The 24,106-nt window shown below is 36.0% G+C and overlaps 1 protein-coding gene across 1 annotated transcript in view; it reads left to right on the forward strand.

Moving 5' to 3' along the window:
- STPG2 (sperm tail PG-rich repeat containing 2) overlaps nt 1-24,106 on the forward strand; it is a 383,941-nt gene that overhangs the window by 12,573 nt on the left and 347,262 nt on the right. The window contains exons 2-3 of the mRNA XM_069595066.1: nt 8,378-8,490; nt 16,558-16,719. Of these exons, the coding sequence (XP_069451167.1) occupies nt 8,378-8,490; nt 16,558-16,719 (275 nt within the window). The remainder of the gene's footprint in view (nt 1-8,377; nt 8,491-16,557; nt 16,720-24,106) is intronic.

Here is a 24,106-nt window from a genome sequence, read left to right on the forward strand (position 1 = left end):
AGATCTCCACTGAATTAGTCTCAGTTTTTAGTTCAATAGTCTTAACTCCTAAGTGCTTAGTTAAAAAAATAGCAAAACAGTAATTCTAGAAGTAAAGTTCAAAAAATCTGATGAGTTACACGTGTCACATTATAAGAGTTTTTAATTCTTCTCTGTGTGAACTCTGATTGGAGATAAGTAACTAGGGCTTGCAAGGTCCTTTTACTGCTTTATAGAATTGTGCCTTGTTGACCTATGAAGGAAGCTAGGAATTTCCATTCTTGGGAACTTTGAGCAACTATATCATATGGAATCCTGTTTTAGCAGTACTCAGCAGACATGCTAACAATAATAATCAATAGAGGGCATAGGCATCTCTTCAGTCATTTTTCTACCAGATTCCTTGGCAAGGTAATTGAAAGTAGCTGTTACCTCTTTCCTAGGTACATTCTGCCTCTCACTTCTTTGAGATCAGTAATACTGGGCTATAGAGCAGTACACACAGTTATTTAAGGGTCAGGGAAATTTTGTAGAGTATGATGTAGGAAATGTTGGGAACTTTATGTAGTTTACTTGTTACCTTGAATTACACACAGAGGAAAAACTTAGAGTCTTAACACTTCAGAAGAACACTGCAGATATTCTTTATTTCCAACCTTTCTCTCCCCATTAGCATTCTTTGCTTACTAGATTCTGCTTGGTCCGTCCTCTAGTGTATTGTCTTCATATTTTCCTCAGGAAATTCTTTCCACATCAATCTGCAAACTTCATTGCCTCGACTTTTGTCCAGCTGATCAGGGAGACTCTTTTCTACCCAGGATTTGCAGCCTGAAAGGAATAGGACTGATTTCATGAGTGGGAGAGAGAATGGATATTCCAGATCCAGATTAGTGAGAGCTGCTCCTGATTTTCTTGCGAATTATCTGAGAAGCAAGAAAATCTCTCATTAAGGCAAATCTTTGCCATAAATGACCAGCCTAGTAAAATATGATAAAAACATAGTCCCTTTAATAATGGACAGCTCCTGGCATTATTATGCTAAGGAATATTTCATTGTTTTCTGGGCTTGATTTACATAATAAATGGTACCCCATGTTAAAATGTGTTAGTTATCTGTATTGGTTCTCTATTAGTTATCTAAACTGGATAATGCTGGCTGTTAATATATTTTTTGCCAAATTTCTTTTTTTATAAAGAAGGTATTAGTTTAATCTGGTGTAGAAGCATGAGCTGTCCATGGACTTACACTCCTGCCTATGTGCTGGTCTTACACCCCTGCCTATGTGCTTGTGCCAACAATAATGACTTTATCATATTAGCCATTCAGACAGAATTCAGGAGACCATTTGAGGGAATGCAATTTATCTGTATTTAAGTTTATATTAAAAAATGTGATTGCTCTAAATGTTGATATCCCTGAAGATGAGTATGTTTCAAAGTTCTAGTTATTGCTTTTATGTGAAGAATGCCCTGCTTGCTTTGTATCTGTAATTGTGGCTATAGAACTTGTACTTTATCCCCCAGCTGCTCACCTTCTTTCTCAGAAAATAGACTGACTTTTATTGCTTCATGCCAGTCTGATTTATTTTCTGCTATTGGTGCCTCAAACTTAATATGTCTCAAATTGAACTTATTCTTCTCAAATCTTATCCTCCTACAATTCTTCATTTCTTCTTTCTTCCTGACAGTTTGATTTGTCATTTATTGTGGGAACTTCACATGTCAATATATTATATGTCTCAAATCAAACTTTTTATCTTTCATTTCACCAACCCTAATGTGACAGAACCCTTCACTCCTATATTTTATACCTTAATTATTGGCAACACTGTTTGTAATGTAAGTATTTGTTTATTTGTCTGGCTTTCCCTCTAGTTGAGGCCAGGGTTTTAGCTTATTCGTTATTGCACTCTCATTGCCTCTCTCTGACACACAATAAAGCATTTAGTGTTGCTGAATGAGTGACTAAAGGAGTAGTTTAGAACATCTACATTTATTGTTTAGTGTGCAGGGCAGTATGATAGAGAGGCAAACCATCCTGGTTTGTCTGGGAATGTCCTGATTTTAGCACTACCAGTCCTGTGTCCTGGGCAAACTGAGACAGTTTGTCACCATAACTGTGAACCATAGGTAAATAGGCATATAATTATGGATAAAACAGAAAATCCCTTTCTCTTATGCAGCTTATTAGTAAAAACATTTTAATTTTCTTGTGGTTTTACTTGAGCTCAGTATTTTATGTAAACTTTTAACCTATTGATGAAAGATTTTATATGATTAATTTTGGGAAACTTCAGTGAAGATTTTATGAGCACTATCTCTTTTGAACACATGGGCTATTGGAGGTTCCCCCGTTTTATATGAATTTCAGTATTTTGCAATTCATTTTATATTTCTTTAGATAGATTCATTTAGAATCTCTGCCATGTTTTGATGACAGCTGCCTCAGAACTAGCCCTGAGCTTAGCTTTCTTCATTTTCATATCTGTCTCACATTATCCCAGTGTCTGTACATACCTAAATTTAAAAAAAAAACACCTTTAATTGTGAGATGAAATACTTATACAGAAAATCGCATAAAATATAAACATACAACTTAAAAAGTAATACTCAAAGAAATATGGCATTGCAAAATTTTCTTTTTCATTCATAACTCTTACCTTCTCCCCTACTGGTAACCACTATTCTAATTTTTTTAACAAAAGATTTTTATTTTTACCTTATTTTGCTTTACAATACTGTATTGGTTTTGCCATACATTGACATGAATCCACCACGGGTGTACATGAGTTCCCAATCCTGAACCCCCCCTCCCACCTCCCACTCCATATCATCTCTCTGGATCATCCCCATGCACCAGCCCCAAGCATCCTGTATCTTGTATCGAACATAGACTGGCGATTCGTTTTTTACATGATAGTATACATGTTTCAATGCCATTCTCCCAAATCATCCCACCCTCTCCCTCCCACAGAGTCCGAAAGTCCGTTCTATACATCTGTCTCTTTTACTGTCTCACATACAGGGTTTTCATTACCATCTTTCTAAATTCCATATATATGTGTTAGTGTACTGTATTGGTGTTTTTCTTTCTGGCTTACTTCACTCTGTATAATTGGCTCCAGTTTCATCCACCTCATTAGAACTGATTCAAATGAATTCTTTTTAACGGCTGAGTAATACTCCATTGTGTATATGTACCACAGCTTTCTTATCCATTCATCTGCTGATGGACATCTAGGTTGTTTCCATGTCCTGGCTGTTACAAACAGTGCTATGATGAACATTGGGGTACATGTGTCTCTTTCAATTCTGGTTTGCTTGGTGTGTATGTCCAGCAGTGGGATTGCTGGGTCATAAGGCAGTTCTATTTGCAATTTTTAAAGGAATCTCCACACTGTTTTCCATAGTGGCTGTACTAGTTTGCATTCCCACCAACAGTGTAGGAGGGTTCCCTTTTCTCCACACCCTCTCCAGCATTTATTGCTTGTAGACTTTTGGATCGCAGCCATTTTGACTGGTGTGAAATGGTACCTCATTGTGGTTTTAATTTGCATTTCTCTGATAATGAGTGATGTTGAGCATCTTTTCATGTGTTTGTTAGCCATCCATATGTCTTCTTTGGAGAAATGTCTATTTAGTTCTTTGGCCCACTTTTTGATTGGGTCATTTACTTTTCTGGAATTGAGCTGCATAAGTTGCTTGTATATTTTTGAGATTAGTTGTTTGTCAGTTGCTTCATTTGCTGTTATTTTCTCCCATTCAGAAGGCTGTCTTTTCACCTTGCTTATATTTTCCTTTGTTGTGCAGAAGCTTTTAATTTTAATTACATCCCATTTGTTTATTTTTGCTTTTATTTCCAATATTCTGGGAGGTGGATCATAGAGGATCCTGCTGTGTGATTTATGTCTGAGAGTGTTTTGCCTATGTTCTCCTCTAGGATTTTTATAATTTCTGGTTTTATGTTTAGATCTTTAATCCATTTTGAGTTTATTTTCGTGTGTGGTGTTAGAAAGTGATCTAGTTTCATTCTTTTACAAGTGGTTGCCCAGTTTTCCCAGCGCCACTTGTTAAAGAGATTGTCTTTACTCCATTGTATATTCTTGCCTCCTTTGTCGAAGATAAGCTGTCCATATGTGTGTGGATTTATCTCTGGGCTTTCTATTTTGTTCCATTGATCTATATGTCTGTCTTTGTGCCAGTGCCATAATGTCTTGATGACTGTGGCTTTGTAGTAGAGCCTGAAGTCAGGCAGGTTGATTCCTCCAGTTCCATTCTTCTTTCTCAAGATTGCTTTGGCTATTCGAGTTCTTTTTGTATTTCCATACAAATTGTGAAATTATTTGTTCTAGCACTGTGAAAAATAACATTGGTAGCTTGATAGGGATTGCATTGAATTTGTAAATTGCTTTGGGTAGTATACTCATTTTCAGTATATTGATTCTTCTGATCCATGAACATGGTATATTTCTCCATCTATTAGTGTCCTCTTTGATTTCTTTCATCCCTGTTTTATAATTTTCTATATATAGGTCTTTAGTTTCTTTAGGTAGATATATTCCTAAGTATTTTATTCTTTTCGTTGCAATGGTGAATGGAATTGTTTCCTTAATTTCTTTTTCTACTTTCTTATTATTCGTGTATAGGAATGCAAGGGATTTCTGTGTGTTGATTTTATATCCTGCAACTTTACTATATTCATTGATTAGCTCTAGTAATTTTCTGGTGGAGTCTTTAGGGTTTTCTATGTAGGGGATCATGTCATCTGCAAACAGTGAGAGTTTTGCTTCTTCTTTTCCAATTTGGATTCCTTTTATTTCTTTTTCTGCTCTGATTGCTGTGGCCAAAACTTTCAGAACTATGTTGAATAGTAGCGGTGAAAGTGGGCACCCTTGTCTTGTTCCTGACTGTAGGGAAAATGCTTTCACTTTTTCACCATTGAGGATAATGTTTGCTGTGGGTTTGTCATAGATAGCTTTTATTATGTTGAGGTATGTTCCTTCTATTCCTGCTTTCTGGAGAGTTTTTATCATAAATGGATGTTGAATTTTGTCAAAGGCCTTCTCTGCATCTATTGAGATAATCATATGGATTTTATTTTTCAATTTGTTAAGTGGTGAATTACATTGATTGATTTACAGATATTGAAGAATCCTTGCATCCCTGGGATAAAGCCCACTTGGTCATGGTATATGATCTTTTTAATGTGTTGTTGGATTCTGATTGCTAGAATTTTGTTGGGGATTTTTGCATCTATGTTCATCAGTGATATTGGCCTGTAGTTTTCTTCACTATTCTAATTTTTATGGCAATTACTTCCTTGCCTTTCTTAATGGATCATTAAATCGTATTGATGAAATGATCGTTTTAACATAATGAAATGTCTCTTATTCCTGGTATTTGTTGTTCCAAAATCTGCCTTGTTGGATTTTAATTTAGTCACACCAGGTTTTTTCGATGCATTGATGTATGATACATCTTTTCTCATCCTTTCATCTCTGTGTCTTTATGTTTTAAGAGGGTTTCCTATAGACTCCCTGAAGTTAGATGTTGCTTTTTTATCAAGTCTGACAATCTCTTTTAATTGGGGTGTTTAGACATTTTCCATTTAATTTTGTTACCAATATTGCTGTGTTTAAATTTACTCTCCTAGAATTTGCTAGCTATTTTTCTCATCTGTTCTTTGTTTCCCTTTGCTTCTTTCCCTGTTATAGTTGAATGATTTGAGTTTTAAAAAAGATGGTTTTGTTTTTATCTCTACTATTGGTTTACTAGCTGTAGCTTTCTTTTATTTTTTAGTGGTTCCTGTAGAGTTTACAATATACATCTCTAACTTAACACTATCTTCAAATAATATTGTACCACTTCATGTATAATATATGAGCCGTACGTCTTCTGTTTTCCTCATCTCATTCTCTGTGCTATTGTGGCTAAATATTTTTTATTTACAGATACTGTAATGCCATAATAAGTCAAAATTATTTTTGTGTAAAAACAATTATTATTATTATTTTTTAAATATTTACTTTTATTTATTTGGCTGCATAGAGTCCTAGCTGTGGCATGTGGGAACTAGTTCCCTGACCAGGGATCAAATCCAGCCCCCCTGTATCTTGAGCACAGAGTTTTAGCCACTGGACCACCAGGGAATTCCCACAATTATTTTATAAAGTGATTAGGAACTGAGAAAAAAATGTCTTGTTAACCCACATAAAAGTAGTTATAAATCTCATAATAAGTTAAAAAGTAGTTATTAATCTCAAATATACTTTTCCTATCAGAAGTTTTCTTTGGGTCTTTTTTATATCCTCATGTTCATCTTTCTTCTATCTTGTTGAACATATGAAAAATATTTATAATAGATACTGTAATGTTTCTTGTGCTAATTCCATTTTCTCATTTCAAGGTCTGTTTCTTTCCATTGACTTTTCTCCAGATTATAGGACATATTTCTCTGCCTCTTGGAAGAACACTCTCTGGTTGTTTGCACTATTCCCTTAATATAATCTGTAGCTTGGTTTGTGTGTGCCTGTATGTGTGTTTCATTTGAAATCTGTATTTTGTTCTTTGGTTGCTTACCCCATTTTGGAACATTTCAACTTCTGTACTGGATTTCTCTGCTCTGTCAGACAACCCTTGTCTTTTCAAAATGGACCTTGGCTTCCTTTTAAGGATTTCTGTTCTTGTGGACCTTGTGTGGTTTTGTTTGTTTTTGTTTTGAACAGAAAATTCAAACCATCAGTCACTAAATTAACACCCAGAGTTTTTACGTCATTCTTGAATTTTTTTTGAATCACCTCAGTATTGTTGAGAACTTCCCCTCCTTTTGGAGAAGGCAATGGCACCCCACTCCAGTACTCTTGCCTGGAAAATCCCATGAGCGGAGGAGCCTGGTAGACTGCAGTCCATGGGGTCGTGAAGAGTCGGACACGACTAAGCAATTTCACTTTCACTTTTCACTTTCATGCATTGGAGAAGGAAATGGCAACCCACTCTAGTACTGTTTCCTGGAAAATCTCATGGGCGGAGGAGCCTGGTAGGCTGCAGTCCATGGGGTCGCGAAGAGTCGGACACGACTGAGCGACTTCACTTTCTTTCACTTTCCCCTCCTTTTGACTGCTGGGCACTTTAGCACTTCAGATATTGCTTGTTTAAAATTGTTTTAGTGCTTAATGCTTCACTAGTTTGTTTCTTTTTAAGGGTAAGGTATGTATTTTATTCACCTCTTTTGTGCTTCAGACCTTACACAAATAAATCTTGATTTCAGTTGCATTTTAATGCAAGAGGGCCTCAAAAAAAAACATTATTTCTGGTTTAAAAATGTATTTTATTAGTTCAGATTAGCAAGCTTTTAAACTGTACAAATTATTGCCATAAATCCTCATAGTGTACATTTCCTTAGGTGTACAAGATTTTCACAAGTTTAACTTTTATCCTTTTATTACCTGTTGAATATAGTTGCTCTGTTTTCTTTCATTTTTTCTTGAATATCAATGTTACTTAAACTGTGCTCATTTTCTTGATATATTTCTTAAAAAGTTTTCATCAGCCTTTCAGCAGACTAAATCTGTGTAATAAGTTCATTTATTGAGTATGTCAGTAATGTCAGTAATCTTATGCTTATATCTTGTATCCAAGAAATACTGAGTGCCAAACATGTACCCAAGCAAGGAAGTGAAGCTGAAAATGTTAGTCACTCAGTCATGTCCAACTCTCTGAAACATTATATTAATTACTTGCTGTAAGCTCACTTTAAATTATTTCTGTCTAGGCTCTCTCTACAAATTCATATATGCTATTTGGTATAATTGAAGTGAAAGTGTTAGTTGCTTAGTCATGTCCAACTCTTTATGACCCCATGGAGTGTAGCCTGCCAGGCTTCTCTGTCCATGGCATTTTCCAGGCAAGAATACTGGAGTAGGTTGCCATTTCCTTCTCCAGAGTATCTTCTCAACTCAGGGATCTAACTCAGGTCTCTCACATTGTAGGCAGACTCTTAACTGTTGAACCACCAGGGAAGCTGTATAATTAATAGGTTTCTCCAACATATAAAACTGTGATCTTCTGAGGATGAAAATATTTTATCAGTTAAATAGAACTTCCATTTTCATCTCAACCAAATATACTTAGAAGAAAAAAAGCTTTTGTTTTCTTTAGGTATTTTTTCTTTTGTTTAGTAAGTTCAATTCTATAGGTCCTTAATTTAATATACATTAACATTAATTCCACTCTTATATAGAATTTTTAAAATGCAACAACATCTGTGGCTAAACGTTAGTTCTGATAATATGTAGTCTCAGCAATTGATGTACCAAATGATTTTATATATTTTGAGTGCGTTTTCTCTGAAATCATTAGAATCCTGTCTTATCTGCAAGTGACATGATTTTACTTATAGGTGGCTATGCACCATTCCTGTCTTTGACTGCCAGGGAAAGTGCTTTTACTGTCATCTCTAACACTGAGAAAGATGTTCCAGGTCCAGGACACTATAATGTTTCAGAAAAGCAGGTAAATTTATAGCAGTCATTATAATTATCTGAGTTAATAAAAATTATGCTTTCTTCCTCTAATAGACTAATATGTCACTTGCCATATTATATTTTCCCTTCATATCATTTTCTTTCACCTTTCAATCTGTATTTTGCAATAGAATAAGAGAAAAAGAAGTGTGTCCAATGGTAATTGTCTGGTGGTGTTTGTCATTAGTCTATATAACCTATAGGACAAAAGCATTCTCCTTGAGATTCCTGAGTGGGAGAATAGGGCTACTGAATTTATTAAGGCCCATGAAAGTTGTGCAGATGGTCAAGATATGTAGAATAAGAATGACAGCAGGGCACAGGAATTGGTTTGTGGGCTGTACTCTAAAGCTGTAGCTATGGCCATTGTCTCCTATTTCTATACCGTCTCAAGGGTCTGTGACCAGAAAATCTTCAATGGTTCATTTATGTTCAGAAATAATGTTTTAATTCCAGTATTTTCATAATCATTAACATCAAGTTTTACCCTTTTCACCTACATTTTGCAGTCATGGTAAGTCCTATCTGACCCAAGCAGACCTATATCTCCCCTGTTGGAGGCCCAGACCTAATCGCTGATGTGTTAGTTTTTGTATTAGACTTCTGAATTATTAATAGCAACTTTTTTTTTTTACCAGTTATGGGGTTTTGATTGCAAGCAATCAAATGGATTTTTAGGACAGATACTAGGTTTCTAGCAAATTTATAGGTAAGGTACTTGGTTGGCTCATAGACTTGAAGGAAGAATTGTTCAAACAGGTCTTAAAGAAGGATAAAATGAAAGTGAAAGCTGTTCAGTCGTGTCTGACTCTTTGCAACCCCATGGACTGTAACCTGCCAGGCTCCTCTGTCCATGGAATTCTCCAGGCTAGAATACTGGAGTGGGTAGCCGTTCCCTTCTCCAGGGGATCTTCCCCACCCGGGGATCAAACCCAGGCCTCCCACATTGCAGGCGGGTTCTTTACCAGCTGAACCATCAGGGAAGCAGTAAAGAAGGATAGGACTAAGACAATTCCAGGTGTTTCAGTAGTAAGAACTTCTGCATTATTCAATGGCAAACTTCCATTAGATAATGTAATTCCATACCTTCCCTATACTTTTTTTTTTAAAATGTCTAATAACACTAAAGATTAAAATTCTCAGTAGGAAAAATCTGGTTTGGTTTTATTATGGACCCACACCTCTGCTTCTTGGGTCAGGGGTTCCTGTGTTTGGAAGTTCCTTTTAAAACACAAAATACGGTAGGTTTGATTGTCCCAAGAGTGGTAAATATGCTATTTTGAGCAAATAGTAGAAGGGATGTTAGACAGATAAAAGCAATAGATTTCCATTATGTTTCATGCTTTGATTGCCTAGTTCTCCTCTCTCTCATGCACACAACAAATACACACTTCTTCCTATATATGTGATTTTAAGTGAAGTGAAGTGAAGTGAAGTGAAGTTGCTCAGTCGTGCCCGACTCTTTGCGACCCCATGGACAGTAGCCTGCACCAAGCTCCTCCATCCATGGGATTTTCTAGGCAAGAGTACTGGAGTGGCTTGCTGTTAATTAGTGTTTTGCTACTACCTTTAAAGATGGTATTACAGTGTCACTGCTAAATGAATCCTGGATCTTTAGATTAAGACTGCTTCTTGTTCTTGACATTCCTGTTTCATTATTCTGCAGTTTATAGATTTGATGGTAAATATAACATGAGCTTTTATACAGAAGTGGTTAGGAGTGTGGCTCTGGAGCTAGACTACCTAGACTCAAAGTCTGTCTCTGCTTACTAGCTGCGAGACTTAATCTTAGCCACTTAGTCTTGTCAGGCCTTTGTTTCTTCATCTATTAAGTAGCGGCAGTAATTTGATAGGCTTTTTTTTCTAAGGATTAAATATATTAATAAGCATTTAGAATAGTACCTTAAAGTACAGAAGGTTGGCCTTCAGTAAATTTTAACCATTATTAGTGTTGCCATTTTACAATAGAAAGGGGAAAGAAATAGAGGGAAAATTTAAAAAAAAACGTGACATATGAAGCAAGGAAATATAGATAAGGACCTGTTCCGTTTCTGTAACTGAACAAAAGGCTATAGCTTAAGATTTTTCTGTTACTCACTCCATGTTACTTTAACACGAACTTTATCTGGTGGCATTCTAAGCGTTAGTGAGATGAATAGACTCTTCAGATCTAAGGTGTCTGAGTTCTTGGTTCTTAGGCTTGCTTTTTGTCCTTTAAATAAACTTGCTCTTAGCATCTTCATTGACAGAAGGCTCTGCAGGGTGTCCCATCTTCCATCCTACCACACTCCTGGTACTCATTAGTCCTGTTTTTCTGTCCTAGTGAGGACAGAAAATTAATTTCCCCAGTCAATACACAAACCTCCTTATTTTGTTTTCTGCTTGGTAGGAAAGAACGTTGAACGATCACTTGGTGGTTTCAACTTCCAGTTCAAGGGAACATATCTTGCTTTTCCATGAACTCTTTTAAATTTTCCAGAAAACTAGAGCCTAGAGCACAAAAAGCAAAACATTAAATAGTGGGACATTAGATGTAGTCATTAGAAGTGTCACTCCTGCCTCCACTCCCTGGCTTACAGACCAGACCAGCAAGGGTCTGTGGGCTTGCTAGTTCTGACAGTATTTCCCTCATTAAGCCTGATATGTAATTCTAGTATTCAAAGAGGGAAATACAGTAAAAATACATAATATATAGGTTTCAAACTTGTCAAATGTGATAGTTATCAGGATGTTGGAATATTACTTTAATACTGATTTTAGTCAATTCTCTTGTAAAATAATATAAAGTACAATTTAAGTAAAATTTTATTTTATTCCCAATAGGGTACATTTCTTGGATTTTAAGAGTAAGAAATAAGGAAGTGTGCTTTTTTGTGAAATGGATGATCTAAGAAAAAGTTCTAGTATTCTCTACTTTTCTCCTTAAAACTAGAAACAAATGCTTGGAAAATATTGATATCCTTGCTTTAAAAAATGATTTATTACTTATTTACACAGTTGCTGTTAAGTTTTGGAGTTTTAAGTTAAATTCTTGTAGAACTTTTAGAAGTTCAAGAAGTGTGAATTTATCATACTATTTGAAAAAAGTAATTTCATTTTAAACAACAATAGGAAACATGTTTGTAATGTGACATAGGTTACACGTCATGTAAATTAGATAATAAAGGGGTAATCTTACTGGAAATTAATGCATATGTTTGGTAATTTATTTTTATACTTTTCTTTTGGAAGCATAGATCGAAATGTTGCTTTCTGTGGGCAGTTAGTAAATATCATTTGAAGACTTCAAATGAAATGTTAAAAAACCCAAAATGCGGGTTGTTTTTGTGAGGGCCTGCCTCCACTGCTAAATGTAGCAATAGAATACTTGTAGAATACTTGAAGTTTTTGAAAGCAGAAGATTTAGGAGTTGAAATTTTTTTTCCCGTATTTGGTCTTCTCTGTTTCTCTCTTCCTCTTATGGTCATTTCACTTTGGCTATGGTTGTGACCATTATTCTAAAGTTGGAGGTGGGGCAGAATTTTTGCCTTTACAGCTCTTGGCCAGTTATAGGCAAAGCAGTTTCCTTTAGCATATCTGAAGAATGTTAATTTTGTTCAAGAGGAAAAGAAAAGTAGAAAAGAACATAAAGGACATTTGCTTTGTAGAAAAGAAGGCAAAGAAAATTAAGAAAATAAAAGAAGCAGAAGAATCAAATTTACAAAGTACAAACTTCTGATCCTTTGATAATTAACCTATTAAGTCACATATTTTGTTTTGTTCACATCCCATTTCCTAGGATGATTCCCATTCCAAAAATTCAGTACAAATTTCACTGTTTTCTGGTTGTCTTCTAGCATCAGACCTGTTTCTGCAAGATAGATACCATTTCGTTCCTTCATACATGAGAATGGCCCTGGAGAAGGAACTGGCAACCCACTCCAATGTTCTTGCCTGGAGAATCACATGGACGGAGGAGTCTGGTGGTGTAGAGTCTGTGGGGCTGCAAAGAGCTGAACGTGATTGAGTGACTAACACATACACACACACACACACACACACACACACACACACACACAGGAGAATGGTTCTAGATATAGGGCTCTATTTCCCGTGCCTGTTTAGTTTATGTCTTATTTTTCATTAACCAGGCCTAGGAATAGATGTCCAAATCTAGGTTTTATTTTAGATTGAAGAGATATACCTCATTAGAGCTGAATGATAAGCTATCATATGTGATACAGTGCATGAATTCACACTTTAGATGAGACTCTGCCTCCTATAGTGTTGAGAGATTGCTGACAATATAATAATTCATCAACTAATCATAGCACATAGACAAAGCACAGTTCTCAAGAAAGACTAAGACTGCTTTCTCACAGGTGTTTATATAAAATGTATTATTACTTGGTAATATGATTTTGACTCAGTTATCTGACATATGGAAGTTTCCTTTGCAAACTTTTGTAAAATTTGTAGAATTGGTGGTTATGAATAATATGAAACATATCCTGGTTAATTTGTATGCAGTTAAAAAAATCAGATTAGAGCTATCTAAACTTTTGTTGAAGTATTCAATATAAATTCAAATTCAGTTTAAAATGTCAGATCTTAGAGACTATACTAATGACTGTCAACGATTGAAAATTTGGAGATCTTCTCTTCACATGATTTTATTTTTTAATTTAACTTATTAGATTTTTTTTACAAAATCATTAATGTCTACCATTATAGATCCAGATTCTTTAAACATAGAAATTGTGATCTTATTAAATCAGTAATCAAGTAGTGAATTGAGTATCTAAGAATAATTTGACTCATTTTTTTACCAAAAGAACTCTTTTGTGTATTTCTTAAACTCTGAATAAAGCCTGCTGCTGCTGCTGCTGCTAAGTTGCTTCAGTCGTGTCCGACTCTGTGTGACCCCATAGACGGCAGCCCACCAGGCTCTGCCGTCCCTGGGATTTTCCAGGCAAGAACACTGGAATGGGTTGCCATTTCCTTCTCCAATGCCTGAAAGTAAAAAGTGAGAGTGAAGTTGCTCAGCCGTGTCCGGCTCTTAGCAACCCCATGGACTGCAGCCTACCAGGCTCCTCTGTCCGTGGGATTTTGCAGGCAAGAGTACTGGAGTGGGTTGCCATTGCCTTCTCCAGAATAAAGCCTAATAAGGTGCAAACTAGAGATAAGCTCAGTCAATAGTGATTGTGAACAACTGACATGAACACATCATGTGAAAAAGTCTGTTGGTAAATTAATAACTTAAAAAAAACATATCTGATCAATCAGATGCCAAGAACTATTAATATGAATCATCTTTGAAATGACTGAACTGTGACTGTTTATTGAAACTAGTATGATGGAATTTTATTTGAATTAGCTGGCTTTCAGCCAGTTGATAACTTTCTGATTCTAGAGAATCCAGATATGTGACATGGAGAGTCACAGAAGATTCCTTCCTGTACTCTCCCTGCAATAAACAGTGTTTACAACTAATCTGACCATAAAACCAAGCTGTTGCCAGTAAAACTGCATAAACATCCCTGGAAATGACCAAAGTGTTATTCATGAAAATAATTAATCCTAAACAAGATTGGAAGGCTTTCTTTCGCCCTGCGGTATGAGCATTTAATCTCATTTCAGAGGTATAAATTCTCCAGAGACCTATAAACAAACACGCACTCTTTATTTTTGCTCTTTAGCTTTGGAGATTCCTTTATCTTTGATTTCTGTTTTAAAACTGAGTGCTGCATTCTTTTTGAGTGTTCAAAGTACAGCAAATTTTAGTTTGAGTTTGGTATTAAAACTGACAGCTGTATTGTCATCCTTTCTTATTACTGTCTCTCATTAGAGAACTGTCTTCAGTCAAGAGCCTTAACTTTCTCAGGCTGAGTTTTAAAACTATTAATGTTCACGTTAATATGTAATATTTATCAAATAGATATTGACTTAAAAGTGTTTCTTGTAATTCATGTTTTTCCTGTCCAACTTAGTGTAATATAAAAGGAGGCCAAAGTCTACAAAACCGGGAAAAGCGTTTTAAGAAGTTTATTTCAGATGGTCCAGGGCCAGCAAGCTATGATCAGTCTTATCCTGGAACATTGGCTGTCGTGAACAGGAAAACTCTGGAGACTAAAGAGCATCTTCAGTCAGTATGTTGCTTTTTTGATTTCTGTTCCTAATGACTTTTTAAAAAATTTAAAATAATTTAGAAATGGTATAATGTTTCATGTGATAAGTACATTTGAAAAACCTTCTGGTAAAAATTATCTGGTTTATTAGTATCCATATTGTAGTTTATAATTACATGAATACTCTGTTTATAAATTACAGTTTTCTACGTGTATTAACATTTGAATTCATTTTTGCTTTTGATAAAAGTATAATCTCTTCCAGTGTCTGAGGTGAACAGAAAGTAAAGGAGATTTTAAAAGTTGCCATAGTGATTTACATCTGTATATATAGGAAACTTTGTGTTAAGTACTGTTAATATAGTGAAAATTGAAACATGACTCCTGAAATAAGCTTAAAATTTAGGTGAGATATATATATATATATATATATATCATTAATAATGTAAGATGAAATATGACAGATGCTAAGTGAATGATCATGTGATTAAGTGCCATAGGAATTTAAAGGGAGACTGATGTATTATGGGAAAGCATAGTTTGGAGATGGCTTATAGCAGAGGTTTGTTTTGAAGCATAGGATTGCAATATCCTCTCCAGAGGATCAGTATATTCTTAATAAGTAAATTTTTAGATGACTAAATCATTTAAATGCTAGTATTTTATTTGATATTCTTATGCCAGGTGTGTGTGTGTGTGTGTGTTGCTCAGTCTTGTCTGACTCTTAGTGACCCCATGGACTGTAGCCCGCCAGGCTCCTCTGTCCATATTATTCTCCAGGCAAGAATACTGGAGTGGGCTGCCGTTCCCTTCTCCATGGGATCTTCCCGATGCAGGGATTGAACACAGGTCTTCTACACTGCAGGTGAATTCTTTACCATCTGAGCCACCAAAGAAGCCCTATATTTATACTAATATTTCTAATATATGTTACTCCTTCTTGTTTCTATTTAAATTATAAAATAGTTTACATTAAAGGAAATTCTGAAAAAACAGATAATCACCTGAAAACTTCTGACTCTTAACACTGGTAATTCTGTTAATTTTTTTAGTGTTAAACTGTATATATATATGATTTTATTGTAGTTGTTCTTTGGTCATTAAGTCGTGTTTGACTCTTGTGGCCCAATGAACTGTATGTAGCCTGCCAGGTTCCTTTGTTCATGGGATTCCAGTATTCCTCTGTTCAGGAATACTGGAAAGTGTTGCCATTTCCTTCTCCAGGGGATCTTTCTCACCCAGGGATTGAACCCCCATCTCCTTCATTGGCAAGTGTGTTATCACTGAGCCATCTGGGAAGCCATATGACTTTATACGCTGACATATAATATTATATAATTTAAAAAGCTATAGTCAAAATTTTGACTTAAATTTATATTTTTGATTTCTATTTAATGTTATATCAGATATTTTCCTTGCTACATAGTCTGCAAAATTAGGATTTTTATACAGGGCACTGGTAAGATGAAGATAAATCAGGAGCTGGGAAGGAATGAAGCCAGGAAATGTTATAGAAAAATGTAAAGTTTGTTTTGGCCTGACAGATACTATGATTGCATAGCCCAAGTCCACTTGGAATTGCTGATTGTTGATGTGACTGTGGGAATGAATGCCCATTTTTGAAATCACTAATACTTGCTTTACTAAGCAAGATAAAAAACTGAGCCAAGTGAGAGAGATTCCTTACTTCTAATAGTGGCTTAAACAGTAGTTTGGTTTGTATTATGGTTTTTGTTACTATTTAATAATAGTTTGATTAAATCTAGTTTGTATTATGAAGTAAGACTTAAATTCACTCTTTTAAATTACTTTTACAAACATTTTTGATTTATATTGTAAAACTCATGAAGTCAATATTTAATAGTTGTCTTTTGTAAATTTTAATATTTTATTATTCATTCCTTCTCTTGTCTTTGAGTAAATAGTATAATTTTTTTTTTTTTTAACAGAAAATGTCAAGGGCACTTACAGTTTCCAGAAGTGTTTATGTTCCTTCAATTCCTTTCGGACGGTCATATGGTTATGATGTTAATGAGGATGACAGTATTGTAAAGCTTTTACCACCTGCCAGTGACAGCACACTAGGTCCAGCATACTATAAGCCTCAAATTGTAAGTATAATACATTTCACATTGACAGTTGGAAGACCATTTATGATTTTGTCTGTTTTAGTTAAGATAACAGAAACTGCATAACAAATAGACCCCCAAATCTCACTGGCTTAATGCAGCAGAAATTCTTTTTTTTCTCATTCATATGGGCATTTCTTGTTGATAAGAGACTTTCCTCCATGTATAGATTCAGGAACACAGGCTTATTCCATTCATGTTACTGTCATCTCCAAGGGTCTTGGTGTCATATGTATCCATCCTGCAGAAGGGAAAGAGGATAAAGAACTGCGAGTGGGTTTTTTTTTAGGCTAGGCCTGGGAGTTCAGGGCACACTGAACTTTGTATTATGTTTATATACCTCATAATATAAAGGTATAATATAAACTGCCAAGGAGTCTGGGAAATATAGTTTAGCTATATTCCAGAAAAAGAGGAAGTAGGTTTAACTTACTAAAAGTCTTCTGCTGCATTGTATAAGCATATGCAATACATAGATATTCTTTTCCTGAATTTGAAAGGGAAAAAGCATTTTATTTTTAAAAAGTAATTGTTTTTTAAAAATATTTATTTGTCTGTACCATGTTGTGGCATTTGGGATCTTTATTTGTGTCACGTGGGATCTAGTTACCTGACCAGGGATTGCACTGAGGCCCCCTACAGTGGGGCTGTGGAGTCTTAGCCACTAGACTACCAGGGAAGTCCTATGACAGAATTTGAATCTAATAAACATTTTTTATTTCATAAGTGATCATTAAAAAAGATAAGGAGTCTCTCTCTGATTTAAAATATCAAACATAATATAGCAGATCTATCTTATCCAGGTTTTAAATTTCAAATGAGCAAAAACTTTATTCAGTCAGTTGAAATGTATGAGTTATCCATGAATATAGATATGTCTGGTTTTACTTCATTACAAGACTGAAGCACATTGTGCTTTGAATCTGTTGTATTTTTATACTTTTATGGGATCTGGAAGAAGTAATCCTAGTGAGGAAAATGGCAAATTTAGGGTAGAGTTAAGGAGAGGCTGAAGAGACATCTTGGGCAAAGAAGAGGTATACTCAGAATTTGGCTTAGCTTTTATTCCCAATACTCTCTAATATTTGAACATGTTTCCATTTTTGGGTATAGACTTAAGCACCTTGTGAAACCATTCATTTTTTGGTAACAGGTATACATACTGGGGCATTTTGGAGTCTTAGATACTTTGAATTGTTAAGTTTTTATTACTAAAGTATTTTTATTGTAATTATATAATTGTACTTTGACTAGTAAGAACATAAAACCAGATTAACCATGTACACACCATCACATATAATACATAATAAAATTTTATTACACTTCAATTAGCTATATTTTAAAATGTGTGCTTGGTTGCTCAGTTGTGTCCAACTCTTTATGACCCCATGGACTATAGCCCACCAGGTTCCTCTGTCCATGGGGATTCTCCAGGCCAAGAATACTGGAGTGGGTTGCCATGCCATCCTCCAGGGGATCTTCCCAAACCAGGGATGGAACCCAGGTCTCCCGCATTGAAGGCAGATTCTTTACTGTCTGAGCCACCAGGGAGGCCCATATTAATATATATATATATATATATATATATATATATATATATACACACACATATATATATACACATATATATAAAATTACAATTATTACCGAGCCCAAGTTCCCTCCCTCCTTTTGTCTCCCTTTGCAAAAGTAAACAGTGAATCTTTTAGTTCAGTTCAATTCAGTTGCTCAGTCATGTCCGACTCTTTGCAACCTCATGGACTGCAGTATGCCAGGCCTCCCTGTCCATCACCAACTCCTGGAGCTTACTAAACTCACGTCCATTGAGTCAGTGATGCCATCAAACCATCTCATCCTCTGTTGTCCCCTTTCTTCCCTCCTTTAATCATTTCTAGCATCAGGGTCTTTTCAAATGAGTTAGTTCTTTGTATCAGGTAGCCAAAGTATTAGTGTTTCAGCTTCAGCATCAGTCCTTCCAATAAATAATCAGGACTGATTTCCTCTAGGGTGGACTGGTTGGATCTCCTTGCAGTCCAAAGGACTCTCAAGAGTCCTCTCCAACACTGTAGTTCAAAAGCATCAATTCTTCAGTGCTCAGCTTTCTTTATAGTCCAACTCACATCCATACATGACTACTGGAAAAACCAAAACTTTGACTAGATGGACCTTTGTTGGCAAAGTAATGTCTTTGCTTTTTAATATGCTGTCTAGGCTGCTGCTGCTGCTAAGTCACTTCAGTCATGTCCGACTCTGTGCGACCCCATAGACAGCAGCCCACCAGGCTCCCCCATCCCTGGGATTCTTTAGGCAAGAACACTGGAGTGGGTTGCCATTTCCTTCTCCAATGCATGAAAGTGAAAAGTCAAAGTGAAGTCGCTTAGTTGTGTCCGACTCTTCATGACCCCATGGACTGCAGCCCACCAGGCTCCTCCGTCCATGGGATTTTGCAGGCAAGAGTACTGGAGTGGGGTGCCATTGCCTTCTCCCTGTCTAGGTTGGTCATAACTTTTCTTCCCAGGAAGAAGCGTCTTTTAATTTCATGGCTACAGTCACCATCTGCAGTGATTTTGGAGCCCCAGAACATAAAATCTGTCACTGTTTCCATTTTTTCCCTGTCTATTTGCCATGAAGTGATGGGACCAGATCTTAGTTTTCTGAATGTTGAGTTTTAAGCCAACTTTTTCACTCTCCTCTTTCACTTTCATCAAGAGGCTGTTTAGTTCTTCTCCACTTTCTGCCGTAAGGGTGGTGTCATCTGCATATCTGAGGTTATTGATATTTCTCCCGGCAAACTTGATTCCAGCTTGTGCTTCATCCAGCCCAGCATTTAGCGTGATGTACTCTGAATATAAGTTAAATTAGCAGAGTGACAATATACAGCCTTGACGTACTCCTTTCCCAATTTGGAACCAGTCTGTTGTTCCATGTCCAGTTCTAACTGTTACTTTTTGACCTGCAGGCAGATTTATCTGAGGGAGGTCAGGTGGTCTGGTATTTCCATTTATTGACGAAATTTCCACAGTTTGTTGTGATCCACACAAAGACTTTGGCGTTGTCAATAAAGCAGAAGTAGATGTTTTTCTGGAACTCTCTTGCTTTTTTGATGATCCAGCGGATGTTGGCAATTTGATCTCTGGTTCCTCTGCCTTTTCTAAAACCAGCTTGAACATCTGGAAGTTCACGGTTCACGTATTGCTGAAGCCTGGCTTGGAGAATATTGAGCATTACTTTACTAGTGTGTGAGATGAGTGCCATTGTGTGGTAATTTGAGCATTCTTTGGCAATGCCTTTCTTTTAGATTGGAATGAAAACTGATCTTTTCCAGTGGCCACTGTTGAGTTTTCCAAATTTGTTGGCATATTGAGTGCAGCACTTTCACAGCAACATCTTTCAGGATTTGAAATAGCTCAAGTGTGATTCCATCACCTCCACTACTTTGTTCATAGTGATGTCTCCTTAGGCCCACTTGACTTCACATTCCAGATGTTTAGCTCTAGGTGAGTGATCACACCATCATGGTTATCTGGGTCATGAAGATCTTTTTTTTTTTTTTTTTAGTTTTTTATTTTTTAAATTTTAAAATCTTTAATTCTTACATGCGTTCCCAAACATGAACCCCCCTCCCACTTCCCTCCCCATAACATCTCTCTGGGTCATCCCCATGCACCAGCCCCAAGCATTTTTGTATAGATTTGTGTATTCTTGCCACTTCTTAATATCTTCTGCTTCTTTTAGGTCTATACCATTTCTGTCCTTTATTGAGCCCATATTTGTGTGAAATGTTCCCTTGGTATCTTTAATTTTCTTGAAGAGATCTCTAGTCTTTCCCATTCTGTTGTTTTCCTCTATTTTTTTGCATTAATCACTGAGGAAGGCCTTCTTATCTCTCTTTGCTATTCTTTGGAACTCTGCATTCAAATGGGTATATCTTTCCTTTTCTCCTTTGCCTTCACTTCCCTTCTTTTCACAGCTATTTGTAAGGTCTCTTCAGACTACCATTTTGCCTTTTTGCACTTCTTTTTCTTGGGATGGTCTTGATCACTGCTTCCTGTACAATGTCAGGAACCTCTGTCCATAGTTCTTCAGGCACTCTATCAGCTCTAATCCCTTGAATCTATTTGTCACTTCCACTGTGTAACTGTAACGGATTTTATTTAGGTCATGCTTGAATGGTGGCTCAGATGGTAAAGCGTCTGCTTGCAGTGCAGGAGACCCAGGTTCAACCCCCAGGTCGGGAAGATCCCTGGAGAAGGAAATGGCAACCCACTCCAGTACTCTTGCTTGGAAAATTCCATGGATGGGGGAGCCTGGTAGGCTACAGTCCATGGGGTTGCAAAGAGTCTGACATGGCTGAGCAACTTCATTTTGAGTGGTCTAGTGATTTTCCCTACTTTTTTCAATTTAAGTCTGAATTTGGCAATAGGAGTCCATGATCTGAGCCACAGTCAACTCCTGGACTTGTTTTCGCTGACTGTAGAGAGCTTCTTCATCTTTGGTTGCAAAGATAATCCATCTCATTTTGGTATTGACCATCTGATGATATCCGTGTGTAGAGTGTTCCCTTGTGTTGTTCAAAGTGGGTGTTTCGTATGACCAGTGTGTTCTCTTGGCAAAACTCTATTAGCCTTGCCCTGCTTCATTCTGTACTCCAAGGCAAAACTTGCCTATTACTCCAGGTTTTCTTGACTTTCTACTTTGCATTGCAGTCCTCTATAATGAAAAGGACATCTATTTTGGGTGTTGATTCTAGAAGGTCTTGTAGGTCTTCATAGAAGCGTTCAACTTCAACTTCTTCAGCATTAGTTGTTGGGGCATAGACTTGGATTACTGTGCTATTGAATGGTTTGCCTTGGAAATGAACAAAGATCATTCTGTCATTTTTGAGATTGCATCCAAGTACTGCATTTTGGATTCTTTTGTTGACTATGATGGCTATTCCATTTCTTCTAAGGGATTCTTGGTCACCATAGTAGATACAGTGGTCATCTGAGTTAAATTCACCCATTCCAGTCCATTTTAGTTTACTGATTCCTAAAATGTTGATGTTCACTCGTTTGATCACTTCCAGTTTGCCTTGATTCATGGACCTAACATTCCAGGTTCCTAAGCAGTATTGCTCTTTTCAGCATCTGACTTTACTTCCATCATCAGTCACATCCACAACTGGGTGTTGTGTTTTCTTTGGCTCCTTCTCTTCATTCTTTCTGGAATTATTTCTCCACTGATCTCCAGTAGCATATTGGGCACCTATCGACCTGGGGAGTTCATCTTTCAGTGTCCTATCTTTTTGCCTTTTCATACTGTTCATGGGGTCAAGGCAAGAATACTGAAGTGGTTTGCCATTCCTTTTTCCAGTGGACCACATTTTGAATCTTTACTACATTTAAATAACAAATATTTTTGTGTGATTTAAAACGTTTAAGTAAATGGTATCATCTGGTATGTAGATTGCTTCCTATTTCACTTAATGCTATATTTTCTAGACTTAACTATATCAATATATTTTATCTAACTTATTCATTGTTTCCCGTTAGTGAATTTCTTTTTTTAAAAAAAATTATATGTTGAAAAAATTTAAGATTGGGAGAAAAGTAACAAGAATAATACAAGTAATTACTATATACTTTTCACTTAGATCCTGCAGTTAACACTTTATTACATTTGCTTTGTCATTTCCTCCATATTTATTTCTATCCTTATTAAGCAATTTGAGAGTACTGCATTTCAAACATGATGCCCCTTTATACCTAAATACGTTAATGTGGAACAAGAATCTCTATTATGAACACAATGATGATCAAAATCAGAAAAATTTCATTCATGTAGTGCTATCATATAATCTATAGATATTTTTAAAGTATTGCTAATTATCTCAATGATATTCTTTAAAAATGAGTTTTGGTCTAGAGTGTTAATCTAGTATTATAAGCCACATTTAATTGCGTCTCCTTAGGTTCCTTTAGTTGGGAACAGTTCTTCAATCTTTCGTTGTGTTTTGTAGTCTTGACTTTTTAAAGAGTACGGAGTGTTTATTCTGTAGAATATGTTTCCATTTTGGATTTGTGTATGTTTTATCATGCTTAGGATAAGTTTATCTTTTTGGCTGGAATGAAAGTGATATATCGGTGTATCACATAAAGAGGGACAGGATGTTTACTTATCTGGTAATTGGTGATGTTAACTTGAGGGGATGTCTTCCAGTTTTATCTACTGTAAAGTTACTATTTTTAAAAATTATAAATATTTTGGAGAATTTACTTTAAGAATGAATAGATATGTTGTTCCTTATCAAACTCTCACCTATTTAACATCCATTGATGATGCCTGAATCAGTTTTATTGTGATGTTTATTAAATTATGGGTTTCTAATTCCATATTTTCCTTTAACATTTTTTGTTGGCATTTTAAAGAACAGCTTTATGTTCTTTCTCATTTATGTATTTATATCAGTGTGGGTTCTTAAATTCCTGTTTTACTCCAAAGGTTATAATTTACCACTCTCACTTTTTATTTTGAAGTTAAAATTATCTAATGTTGACCCTTGGGAGCTCTTTAAATCTGCTTATTGTGTTTTTGACATTCATTGAGCATTTCTTTATTTTATGGCACAATAAAATGCACCAGACCCATTTTGTTTTTTCCCTGCTCCAGTTGTTCAAATCAGTCATTTCCTCAAGAAGCCCTACTTTTTTAGTAGAGAATAATATTTCAAAAGAGTATGAGTACACTAGTGTTCTTGCCTGGAGAATCCCAGGGATGGGGGAGCCTGGTGGGCTGCCGTCTATGGGGTCGCACAGAGTCGGACACGATTGAAGTGACTTAGCAGCAGCAGCAGGTATGTTTAGGATATCATTCCTTCTAGGCCATCTCAATGGACAGAGTTATAAATCTATACTTTTTATTACTTGTTAAAAACTTTGAGCTTATATTGATCTCTCTGATTCCAGTTCAATGCCATATGTTTATTCCAGTATTTCCTTTGCCATATTTGAGCTCCTTTCTCTCACATAACCTGGCTCACAGTGTTCTCAGTATAGTTACTTATTTGCTTAATCTTATAAAACACTGAAAATGATTTCAGGATTGAAAACCATTTTCAGACTTGAGAAGGTACAAAGTTCTTACCTCTATGTGACCATGTGGTTCTATACAAGTGGGAAGTGAAAGCTCAGACAGATTTACTTATAAATTGCCAACTTGAATGTTGAAGGGGTGTTTCAACACATGCACAGAGCATGTCTGCAAAGGTTGGAGACTTACTGAAAGGGCATTGAAAACCCCTGTCCAGCCATTACCCGGCCAGTTAGCTAACCAGACCAAGACTTTAGTGAACACACATGACAGAGGATACAGAATTTAGAGGATTAGT

The sequence above is a fragment of the Ovis canadensis genome, chromosome 6 (assembly GCF_042477335.2).
Source record: "Ovis canadensis isolate MfBH-ARS-UI-01 breed Bighorn chromosome 6, ARS-UI_OviCan_v2, whole genome shotgun sequence".
NCBI classification, from domain to species: Eukaryota; Metazoa; Chordata; class Mammalia; order Artiodactyla; family Bovidae; genus Ovis; species Ovis canadensis.